Raw genomic sequence first — 12243 nt, forward strand, 5'->3', positions numbered from 1 at the left:
GGCTCGGGCCGCCCGCGGCTTCTCTCCGAGGTTTCCGCACCAGTCGGGCTGCGCTGCACGGAAGCAGCTGAACCTTCCTCCCCAGGTGCCTTCGCCGCCCGGGCCAGCTCTCGCCGCGCTCTTCCTCCTCCCGCAGGTGCTTCCCAGCCCGCGCGGCTCCGGCACCGGCCGGGGACGCTGGAGACGCCGACACCTGCCCCTTTTTCACCTGCTCGCTTTGTTCCAATCCTGGATTTACTCCTAACTTCACCAGCTTTCATTTCGCAGTAGTTTCAAACTTAAGGTCTCCTTGAGAGCCGCTGGCAGAGAAACCCGGTCCCGCGCGTCCTGCTGTAAGTGAACACGTGTACGCTTTTGTTTTACAGTCATTTGCTGATGCTTTCAGTGAATTTTGGAAGGTCGAAAGGAAGCATTTGTCTGGATGCTTGATCGATCCTGTCGTGTTTGTGTCTGTGCCTGCAAACGTGAATGATCGTCCTTTCCATGGGACCGGGGCCGACTCGGGGGTTGTCCCGGGGCCGCGATGCTCGCCAGCCGTCCAGGCTCCGGTCAGGGCTCTTGGTCAGGAACGGCGGGTTTGGGGTTTGCTTTTCCGCGTTTTCCAGGCGGTTCTGGGCTCTGCTCCGCAGCAGCTTTCCAGCCTTTGGCGCAGCAGCTTTCCAGCCTTTGGCGCAGCAGCTTTCCAGCCTTTGGCGTTGAGAAGCCAAGGGCCGCGGGTGGTTCTCGAAGCCCCTCGAGATCGGGAGCGCGTGCCTGTCCTTCATTTTTCTCACACCTTTTCTTCAATGATGGAGGATCTCAAACTCCAGACTTGCTGACATCGTGTTGGCAAAACCCAGGTGGGTCTGCACCAGCCCCTCGATGCCTTTCTGTGTTGGCTGTGACCTGCTGACGGGGCTGGAAATGCAGTGGAAATGTGTCGTTGTGCGCTGATTGCAGCAGCCGCTGCTGGGGACGCGTAGGAGGGAGATCAGTTAGTGCCGATAACAGAAATGTTTAGATTCTTCCCTGACACCGATCTGACACTGAACTTTCTTGACGTGTCTCCACATCTTCTGCCCGCAAGTTCATCTTTTCCCGCGCGGAGCAGCTGCGGCTTCGCCTGCCCTGTGCAGCCACATCCGTGTGTGTTCCAGCCAGCGACCTGCGGCTCCAGAAACTTCTGCTCTTCGATAGTTAAGAGACTTTGTAGCTGGAAAAATTAGGTCAAATTAACATAATCTCTAGAATTACATAGCATAGTAGTGTTGAAACACTATTTAAAGCCTCAAGAGACAATTGATACCTTAATTCCCGTCAGCAGCAGAAGGCTGAGCCGTTCTTGAGCGCGGCAGCAGCGCTGGTGGCAGCCGGGGTGGAAACGGCCCCCGGGAGCAGGGGCTGAAGCCGGCCTGCTTGCCTCTGGCCCTGCGGTGACCTCGGTGCGGGTTCCGGTGCCAGGCCTGTCCCGTGCCTGCCGCGGGCTCCCGTCGGCCGCGCTGGCTCGCGCGTGGCCCCGGCGCTGTGTCCTGGCCGCCGAGCGGAGCCACTGCAGCGCTGGGGGCGGTGGCTGCAGAGCCGACCTGCTGCTTTTGGCCGCGAGAAGGAAAAGCCGAGCAGCGCTGGAGTTTCCAAACCAGCACGACCTCTAAAGCTCTTCCTCTGTCACCGCAGCTTCGCTTCGGTGTAGGTGCTTGAAAAGATTTCCTGCATGACAGTTTGATCTTTTTCATATATCCTCCAGCTGCATTGATATTCCGGCCATCCTTTGGTGTTTCGGCTGTTATCGCTGGCAAGCCCTTTTTTATCAGTTCAATTTGTCCTTGTGGCTTTGTTCATTAAGATGTACAATATGATACAGCAGAGCAAACTGCATAATTTGAATTACCCCTGCAGTCGTTCCTTGACACGCTGGTTTTGGACGGCTGTTGTTTCCTGGGAGATAAAGGTTCTTCAGAACCGCGAGCCCCGTCCGGGGGCGCGCTGCGGCTCGGCCTGGCCAAGCGCCGCTTTGCTGCCTGCGGCTCTGGCGTGGCGCACGCCCTCCGCACCTCGGGATCTGCAGCGCTATCTGTGCGGGCACATCTGCATTCAGCACGCTCTGCAGGTGGATCGCGCAGGTGTCTTGGCAGCACGTTGGGTGCAGGTCTGGGGGCGCAAGGTGTGCGGCGCCGGTGTTGGGAGCTGCAGAGCCCGCGCTGTCCGTCCCGCGGCGGCGCTGACGGCGAGCTGGCACAGACCCCGTCTCAACCCCGATCCCTTGGAGCGCGGCGGGCAGCGCGTTCAGCCGAGGAATCCGGGTGCTGGAGGCTCCCGTGAGCTGGGTTGGGAGCACGAGGGGCCGTGTGGACCCCGCGTGTTCCCTCGCGAGCGGGGTCACGGTGCAGCCAGCTGTGCCGCAGCTGGAGCGGCTGACACGTGGTGGCCACGAGCCACGTGCCAGCTCTGGGCACAGAAAACCACGTTTCTCTTTCACCTCAGGTGCCTGAGAAATATTAGCGCACAAAAACCTGAAGTCTTTGAGGAGAAATAGCGTGGCAGGTTTTCAAAGCTCAGGTCAGCACGCCAAGAAACCGCCTGAACGGAGGGGAACGCTGATCCTGCCCTCAGCACTTTGCTCGCTCCTGAAACGGGCTCTGCTGGTGCCACCGCGCAGGGGCTGGGCCCAGCGTTTGTTCCCCCAAATCATTTCTGATTTAACTTTTGCTTTCCGCTGAAGCTTCTGCACGTCCCTGGTAAAATGTCAAGTTAATTTAAAGATGATACTGCGCTCTTCTGACATTTTCATCCAGGATATGACCGCATTAAAGGGAATAAAGGAAGGGAGAGTAGCTGACAGGCCTGTTACAGACAGTAAAATGAAACAAAGTCAGTCTTTTAGTACCTGTCTACGGAGCTGTCGCGTCCGCTGGCGGCAGCGGTGACACCGCGGGAACGGCGCGGGAGCCGCGGTTCGCTGGCGGGAGGCGGGTGCTGGGGAGGGGGAGGCGGTGGAGCGGGCGCCCCCACTGCCGCACTCCTTGTGAAACCCGCGTGGGGCGCAAATGACCCCCAGATCCCCACAGCTCTGCCCGGGGAGCATGAAGAGGCGCCGGAGCCGCAGCGCTAATTCGGGCTGGTTTTGTTCTTGTCACACACAACGTCCATCCAGATTGTGATTAGTTTTGTGCAACTTCTGCTCTGCAGATCCAACCATCCCTGGGGTGCATTGCAACACGCCCGTGCGCAAAAGCTTCCAGCGCGAGCTGGAGCCGCTTTTCGGAGGATCCTCGTAGACTCTGGTGGTGCGAAGGACGTGTCCATCCTCCTGTCCTCGGGAGCGGCTGCGGTGCTTCCCACGCCGGCCTCCCCGGCTCCTTTGCCCCGTGGCGCTGGCGACACGCGGTGTCCCTGCTGCACGGCGGGTGCGCGTTCGGTGGGACGACGGGGTTCTTGGGGCTCCAGCGGCCTCGGGGGCTGGCCCGGCGCAGGGATCCCCGCTCACCCCGCTCGGTGCACGGGAAGCGCTCTGAAAAATGGGGAAGAACAAGAGCTCCACAGGCCAGTGAGCAGGTTGGCGTTTGTTTGCTGTTCAGAGAGCAATTTAAAGCTGAGATACTGAATGGATATCTCTGCTGACGAATACCATCCTAGAATTTTTTAAGTGTATTTTGCCGTTACTTTGATGGCGTGCTGCTGGAATTCTCTTTGCAATAGCTGTGGTTTTAGTCTCCCGTGTATCGTGTGCTTCTCTGAGGCTACAGCTCAGGCGTTCGGGTTGGCGCATTTAGTTGTGCTGCTGGGATTTTACTATCCCTCCCTGGCGCTCGCTCTGTTTGAGGCCGTGTGCTGGTGACGGCCGAGTTCAAAGGGACCAGCCTGTCACATCCTGCGAGCAGCCTGGGCTTGGAGAGAATCCGTTTGACGAAGCGAAGGGGTGCAGTGCTGGAGCGCGTAACTCAACAGGGTGGTGCCCAGACGCCCTCATGCAGTAATTCCAAAAACACGTGTGTAGAGATGCGTGTGTGCACGCTGTGCAGCTGCCCGATGGAGCGGGGAGGGCTAAATCCTGTCTGAGCTGGCAGATCGCACCATCCGCGTCGCAGGACGGTGCGTGGCAGTGTCTTGGTTCCAGCTAAGCTCTGTTCTTCTGGCCAGCGCTGACAGAAATCACAATGAAGTGAAACGTGCAGCTCTACAGAGGCCAACGGGGCCTTCCTTGGACACCTTCTTCATTATCAACCAGACCTCTAGCGAACTGATGCACACAAAGATTTTGGAAGGGCATTGTATTGTTCTACTTGTCCCCATCCAGCAAAATGGTTGTCCTGGCGCTGAGAATGGGGAAGAGGAGCCTTCGTGTGAAGCTGGAAAGCCCCGCGCTGCTGCGCTTTCTGTGTCCTCTCGGCTCGGCCAGGGCCCGTGAACAGCCCTTTTTCAGCACCACCGTCTCCTCTCAAGCGCCGAGCCGCGGCTGCGTACGTTGCGTGGCGGCTCCTCGCGCCTGCGTCTGGGCAGCAGAGCGGTGCGTCTGGCAGTGCAGAGCCTTTCCTGCGCTTCCTCCAGCACTAGTGAAGCCGGGAGGATCTTGGGGACTTCCCCGTCGGCCGCAGTTTGAGGAGAAGAGGTGATTTTTTCCTAGGACGTGGCGGATGAACGTGGCTCTTGGCAGCGAAGGAGAAGCCTGCGGCACGTGGGCAGGTGTCCGGGAGCCCGTTTGGCGCTGGCCGGTCTCTGACGCGTGCGGGTGGCCGGGCCGTCCCCTCCGCGGTCGGGCGGGAGCTGTGGCGTCGCTGTGTGCGCGGTTTGCCGCGCGTTCGTGATTTCACGCCGAAGCGGCCGTGGCGCGTCTGTCCGGTGCCGGAGCCGGGTCAGCCTTTGCTCTCCCCTAACACGAGGTTCTTCTCCCGGGAAGAGGCACCGTGTGTCTTGTCCTTCTTCTCAAAGCGACTCGGGCACTGCACAGGACTCAGCAAACCCCTCTGAACTTAACCGCTCTGTGTTCCCTATTGCAACCATCCAAACCATTTGCTAATCATAACTTTGTCATTCCAGCTGCAGCCAACATGTTGTTTGACTTGGATATTTGTTCGCACTTACAACCGCTTGAGAAGTTTATTTTTTGTAACCTGTTGGTCTCTGTCCCCAGCCGGGGAAGCGAGATGCACTGTCCAGTTTGCACTCTCTCCACTAATATCTCTTCCAGCACGTGAATACAAGTTTGCTTCCAGCAGATTCTCTATTTAGTGTCAAAGCTGACGTAACTTTCTTTTGTTTCAGGAAGACAGTAAATTGAGACTATTGGTAGGTGCCCAGACGCTATCTCAGGAGTTAATCCTCAGATTTACGACCCCTCTAAACAAATGCTCTCCCCCTTCACCGCCATTCTCCCCTCACCATTTGCTGGGTCCCAAGGAGGCGCCGTTTGGGCTGGCTCCCCGAGAACGGAGCCGAGCGCCGTGCCCCGTGTCCTCTCTGCTCCCCGGCTCGGGGCTCGGGGGGGACACGGGGCTCCGAGCGGCCCCACACGCGACCGCCAGGACCAGAACCGCGTGTGTGGGCAGTGGGAACAGGCTAATGACGGCTCCATAATCTGTTATGCAAATCTTGGTGCAGTTTGTTAAATTGTGCAGGGCTTATTTGTTTTGCTTTCGTAACTAAAGCACGTAGAGCTTGTATCTGTAAGTATTGTGTGCTCCTTGTACCACCCTTGCCTTCACCGCTGCCTCAGAAACCCAGACCCTGGGCTGTCCCCGGGCGCAGTGCCGCGAGCGGGTACTTTGTCCCGCTGCCCGTGACCGTGCGGGGGCTCCCGGCCCCGGGTTCTCCGTCCGCACGTCACGGGGAAACACCAACGGGGACTGTCTGTCGGTGCCACAAAACACGAGCTCTGGGCTGTGCCGCAGGGGCGGGACGCGCTCCGGAGCGCTTCCCGGCTTTCTTCATTGGAACATTGCCTGCATCGAACCCGGGACGGCGGCCAAAAGCCAACTCTCGGCAACTAAATAGCCGGTAATTCAGATAAAGGTGATTCAGACCTCTTGGTTAAGAGGACATAGCACAGGACAGTGTCAGGAAAAGCCTTCGGATTTGGGTTGGTCTTTAAAACGGCCCGTTCCAAAGAGCGCTGGGCGGTGCGGCGCCTCTGCGTTGGGGGGCAGCAGCCCGGGCTCCCCAGCGGTGCCGCCGCGCCACAAACCTCGCAGTAACAGCCGGCCCGTCTCCGCGTGTTTTGATCCCAGCAGCTGTCACCCAGTTCACTGTTGCGGGACAGGGACCGGTAATGTCTACCGGCCTTTGCCGGTTCTAGAACCAAGTTTTACATGCTGAAAACAGCATGCGAGGAGCCGGTGGAGCCGCGGTGGGGATCGGTCCCGGCACTTCGCTGCAGGCAATGTTTGAATGCGGAAAAGCTGCTTCCCAAGGGCTGGCTCTTGGTCCTGCTCCCGAGCTTCTGTTTTGGTCCTCGCCACCAAGAGCGTTGGTGTCGGTGTTGTCCGTCTCCCGCCCCCCTGGCTTTGCAACCACCAGTAATTTGTCCTGGCAAGGTCCTGCAAAAAGAGAGAAATTTACTGTTTTCCTCAGGCTCCCAGCTTTTGAACTGGAGGCATGTCTTCTAAACAGTGCAACTCACTTCAAATGCTTTTTGCCTTTCATTTTATTATTGCTTGTCACGCAATGTTCTTTGAAAGCTTGCTCATATATTATCTGTTCCATTTTTTCCATTTTCCCTTTTTTTGCATGCTGTTCCTCCTGTTTCTTCCCTTCCTCCAATCCTCTGTTCCCGTGTGTAGACACAACGGCGACGACAGAACCGGCAGCTCACGGTTGGTATCACGTTCCTGTTTCTCTTATTTCTCAGCGGTGCTGAGTGGCAAGACAAGCCTGGAAGGGGAGGCAGAGGGGAGGTGGAGTCTCCAGGGGAAAACCACGATTCGGGTGGACGGAGCTTGGAAATACACCATGGGTTGTAAGGCTGGAAAGTCTGTCCGCTCTTGGTGCTCCTGTTGGGAACTCGGCTGCAGCGCCCGGCGAGCCCCGGTCCCCGTGTGCGAGGGAGCGCGTCGCTCCCCGCGCCTGCTGAGCGCCGGCGCCACTTCGGGCGCACAAAAGAGATCTGGCTTATGAAAATTGGAACTGAAATCTAATTTTTGAAGAGGTGCTTGGGATCCCGGGCGTTCTTCTGTCCCTGTGAGCCGGCAGGATGGCCAGCCTGGCAGTGCTGGCCGCTGCGGGGATGCCGATGGTGCGGGGTCGCGCTCTCGCACCGCGCAGGCTGGCAGCGAGCAGCGCGGCTTTGCCGCAGCAGGGCAGTCTGGGGGGTGACCCTGCTCGGCTGCTCCGGGCGGTCTAGCGCACGGCTCGACAGCCCCAGAGCTTCCTGCGGTGTTAAAACTGAGCCTAAGCGCTCACTGCAGACAGGGAGCAGAGCGTGTACCGTGCTTTGACACGAGCTCGCTTTGCAGCTAAGCAAGCCAAACCTCTGGCCATTTTCATTAAGGGTGATCCATAGCCGAGTTTGCCATTTCAGTTTCTCGTGGTTCTGATGAACGGACCGTTTCCCGTGCGGACAGGGATCCGCAGTGCAGAACAGCCCGTTTCCCGCTGTGGTGGCGGCTCAGAGCCGTGTCCCCTGTCCTTAGAGGGCCCTGCCGAGCGTCCCGGTGAACCCAGCTGCCACAGACTTTCCTGCCTCCACCCTCGGTTTTGCTCGTGGCCCCGCGCGTTTCCCCGGGGCCGCTTTTCCCGTGGAGACTCGGGGTTCTTTCCAAGCTTGTGTTGCTGGAGTGTGGATGGAGTGTTCCAGGTGTTCCTGTATGTTGGCCGTTTGTTCTGACCGGTGTCCGATGGGAGTGAGCATGTCTGGGAATGACTAGAAATGCATGGGCATGAACTACAGCCAAATGGATTTTCTCCAAAAACCATTTCAAATGAATTGGGGGAAGAAAAAAATTTAAAACTAAAAAAAAACAACCCAAATGAGATTGATGGCAAAGAAAACGAAACGCCAGGCTAGCGTGGAACCTGCACAATGCTTGAATCGGGAAAGACCTTTGAGCAATGCAATTTTTGGAGTGTATCCTAGAGGACTGGGGACAGGAGTCCTGTCGTGTGTGTGCATGTGAAAGCGGTAGCGCAGCCCCCGCCATTCCTGCGGAATGGAGTTAACGCAGCGGTGCATGAGTGACCAAAGCACGAACGTTGTTGACTCTTTTGTTGGAAAATGAGAGCTTAACTGTCAATTTTCTGATGCACTTTCTCCTTTCTCTGCACTGTTCATTGCCAGAACTCCAATAACAGCATGGTCATGGCCGGCAGGGAGGCTTGTGCTTCTGCTGCACCGCCCTGAGCTGGGTTTAGCGCTGAGCCGGCTTTCCCGAGCTCGAGCCCTCCCTCCTGCTCGCAGCGCCCGCGGCCGAGCCGGCAGAGCCGCGGCCCCCGCCCCGTGGGACAGCGGGGTCTGTGCCCTCGGCCGCTCGGCTGCCCCGTGTTCACCGCGGGACACGCGGCTCTCCCCGCCCCCGCACGCAGGACATGTATAAGCAGCCATGACCTTATACATGGTGGGTTTTTCCTGCAGCAGGAGCGGTGACTTAATTTCGCCCCTTTTTACCCAAATTGCGGCCTGCCCCGCGCTGGGGAGGAGCCCAAGGGCTCTGGCTGTTTCGGCGGGGGCCGCGGCGCCCGAGCTGCGCGGGCAGCGTTTCTGCCCCCCGGGCACAGGTAGGGCCAGAGTCCGCTGAAGCTGGCAAAGCAGCGAGCCCGCACACAAGGGCAGAGTCAGGAAACGTCCCCGCCCCGAAGCAAGAGAGACGGGAAAATACCCTGCCCGTAACACAGCAGGTAAATGAGTTTGTACGCTGGAAATTCCTCCCCAAGGCCCGTAGGAGTTTTTAATCGCGGCCTGGGCAGGGTTCTGTACAAGAACGTTAACTCCGCTGTGTTGAGCTCCTGCTGCTCTTTCCCGTAGCGCTGGGGATCACGGATCTCCCAAAGCCCACAGCACACGGTGAACAGCCCCCGCGCTTTCCCGGTGACGTTACCAGCGGCCCTGCTGTCCGGCTGCCTTTCCTCCTGGAGAACGCCCCGCTTGAAAGTGCAGCTCACACTAAATACGTTCCTAAGTGTATTTTACAAATCCAGTCCTTGGGGGGACTGAATAAAACATCACAAGCTCCCTGCCCGCGCTGAGCTCTGCGCGGCGCCGGGGAGCGCGCGCCATAAAACGGAATCCCTAATTGCTTATTTACAGCTCCATACAAAGGAGAAATCGCTTTTCCTGGCGCTGTTCTGCCCGCAGAAATGGCGAGATTGGCATTTCCCAGCGAAATTTGGCTTTCATTCCGCCACAGAAGTGGCAGCAGGCTTTGAATTCCTTCTGATCGCGAGTGAAAAGAAGGGGCTTTAAGAGCCGATATGAAAGTTTAATGAGAAAAAATCAACAAGTAATTTAACACGGATTTAAAATGCCTCACAACAGGTTTTATACCGTTCGGTGGCATTCGTAAGTACAGCAGGTGCAGGTAGCAACGGAATTGGTGAATCGTTAATTTTCCTTTTGAACAAGACTTCTTTTGCTTCATAAAAAATGCAGCGTTGCCCTTTTTCATTATTGGGAAAATGGAGTTCCTTTTCCACGAAAGGGAGGACTCTACAGAAGCAATTTTGGAGAGATAAAGGTTGAAAGGCTCCTCTCCCGAGCCCGGTTTGCATGGCCGGTGCTTCTGAGAGTCAACGGTAATTACATTCATGTATCGTGTTAGAGCGAAAAACGGGGCTCCCCGAAGCCCGGGAGCCGCGCGCGGGCAGAACCCTGGCTGCCGCTTCGAGCAGCCTCCCGTTCGAGGAGCTCATGCCCTGCAGCTGCCAGGCGACTCGCTGTCAGTCAGATGCCATTTTTGATGAGCTGTGTATGTATATGTATCTCTATGTACACACACAGCGCGTTCTGCGGGCAGGCGGTCTGCCCGGCCGCTGTACCGCAGCAACGTTTGAACGGGCAGTTCCGCGGGCTGCGGCGCCCGGCACTGGGACCCACGCGCAGCCGGCGCTCCGGCCCCAACGGCTCCTCCACCAAACCCGGACCAGCGGCTCTCTGGGGCCACGAGCGCCTGTCTGGCCCAGCTGCTTTATCAGCTTTGGGGGCAGATGCTTTTCCAGAAGCGCATCCAGTTTGGGCAACGGCACAGGCAGGTTTAGCGGGTTTCTGCAGGCCAGGCTGCCGTCTGCACGCACACGTGCCTCACACTTTTGGAATGGGATCCACCATATTCGCTCATTGGTAAAATGCTGGACTTGCCAACATTGCCAAAAGAAATTGAATTTTGTGGGAAATTGGAAGACAATTTGACATTGCTCGGTATAGAGAACCAAAATGCAAGCGGTTAAATTGGGCAGCGGCCCCCATGCTGGCCGAAAGACGGCGTCTGGGGGTCTGTGCATGCTGTTATGAGTGAGTGACTTTGGCTCCATGTTTCGTGTGCCAACAGTGTAGACCGAGGAATGTTCTGTCTGTACTGAAGGGAATTATTGCACCTGCCCCCCGGGCCGCTCTGCCCGGGGCAGCGGGAGGTGGCGAGTGATTGACGCATTCTTTTCTCCCCCCAAGCGATTCATCCTCAGCTCTTAAGTGTGTTGTTTTTGTCGCTCGAGAAACGCAGAGAAAAATGAGTTTGTTTTTACTTGTAAGGCTTTACTCAGTTGCCCAATTCCGCAGAGGAGCTGGACGCTGGGGACCGCTCAGGTAAGGGCAGCCGTGGGCACCGCCGCCCCGCGCACACCCCATTCCTGCACCTCGGCCATGTCGCATCGTGTAGTCGCTGTGCTGCCGCCATCCCCGCGCGCGGGCGGCTTGGGCGCTCTGCTGCTGGGCTCCTCCTCTCTGCTCTGGGGTTCGCCTCCTTTTTTGTCTTTTTTTTTCTTTTTTTTTAGTTTTTATTTTCTTGGCACCCATTTGTGTGTGGCAGCGGTGGGGGGGGGCGGACCCTTCCACGTTCCCTCCCGGCTGCTGCAGGTTCTGGAACGCTCCTTTGAGACGGGTCGAGTCGGAACTTTATGTTTGTGGAGCGCTCGGCTCTGCCGCGCGGGGTGAAACGTCCTCGGGACGCGCAGCGGCGCTGCCCCGGCGCTGCCCCGGCGCTGCCGGAGTCCCAGTGCGAGCGCCAGGCTGGGGGTGAGGATGAGGTGGTCGCTCCATCAGCGGAGAAACCGAGCCCGTGGGCTGAACCGCTGTGTAGCCACGCTGGGCTGAGAAGTCCCATAAAGACCCTTAGAGCTGGTCCTTGTGAACTGGCACTAATCCAGATCAAGAAACGAGCATCCGTTGCTCGTGCGTGTATTCCAAGCGGGGAGCTGTCAGGGGGACAAACGGCATCCAAACCTCTGACGGTCCGGTTTTGCCCGACTCTGCCTGGGGGTTTTTAGGGATCCACCCCATTTTTTTGCTCCCGTTTCTTAGGGTGTCTCTGCAGGTTCCTCAGCCTGTCCCCAGGATGAGCCCTGTCCGCAGGACGAGCCCTGTCCGCGGGACGAGCCCTGTCCCCAGATGAGCCCTATCCCCAGATGAGCCCTGTCCCCAGATGAGCCCTGTCCCCAGACAAGCCCTGCCCGGGGCTGCGCTCCAGCCCTCGGGTCTGAGCGTGGAGCAAAACCAACACCAAAAGAGGCGAGTGCTCGAGTGCCCGTCCCTCTGTGAGACGCCTTGCTGCGATGGGATGGGCAGCAGTCCTTCCCGTAAGCCGCTATAGGCACACTTTGGCCAAGACGTTAGAAATGATGGGCTCATTCCCTACATATCTAACACCTGAGCAATACTAATAATTGTTGTTGCAGGCCTGGGCCAGATCCCATAGGTGAGCAGCAGTAGGTGTCTGTAAATATCCCCATGTGGAGGGGAAGTATTTGCTTTGCTCTAATAAGCTTTATTTTTTTTTCTAATGTGCACTTTTTAAAGAAAATTGCACCTTTTGGTGAAGGAAGAGCAGGAGGAGAAGCAGTTCCCCAGGGGATTTGCTCAGATGGGCATCTGCTCGCACGCGGCCCCTCGTGGGCCTGCAGCCCCGCTCCTCCCGTTGCCGAATTTCAGACACAACTCAAAATTCCCCCAAACGGCGCAGAAAGCCCCTGTGCTGCGAGCTGAGCGCCGAGCGCCCTCTGTGCATCAGCAGACACCCGCTTGGGAGCACCCGCTTGGCCACTGATTTTTTTGTGTGTGCGAAGAATTTGGAGATGTTGCTGGGTGCCTCTGGTTCCTCACGTGCACCCAAAGCGCGATGCTGCCTCGGC

At 57.7% G+C, this 12243-nt stretch overlaps 2 protein-coding genes across 2 annotated transcripts in view; both read left to right on the plus strand.

Moving 5' to 3' along the window:
- Positions 1 to 12243, plus strand: part of USP28 (ubiquitin specific peptidase 28) — a gene marked incomplete at both ends in the record, with an annotated part of 269710 nt that overhangs the window by 117013 nt on the left and 140454 nt on the right. The gene's annotated exons all lie outside the window — the stretch shown is intronic.
- Positions 1 to 12243, plus strand: part of CADM1 (cell adhesion molecule 1) — a gene marked incomplete at both ends in the record, with an annotated part of 94602 nt that overhangs the window by 76682 nt on the left and 5677 nt on the right. The window contains 2 exons of the mRNA XM_080358078.1: positions 6753 to 6785; positions 10649 to 10702. Coding sequence (XP_080214204.1) covers positions 6753 to 6785; positions 10649 to 10702 — 87 coding nt within the window. The remainder of the gene's footprint in view (positions 1 to 6752; positions 6786 to 10648; positions 10703 to 12243) is intronic.

Source organism: Nesoenas mayeri, assembly GCF_963082525.1.
Source record: "Nesoenas mayeri genome assembly, chromosome: 22".
NCBI lineage: Eukaryota > Metazoa > Chordata > Aves > Columbiformes > Columbidae > Nesoenas > Nesoenas mayeri.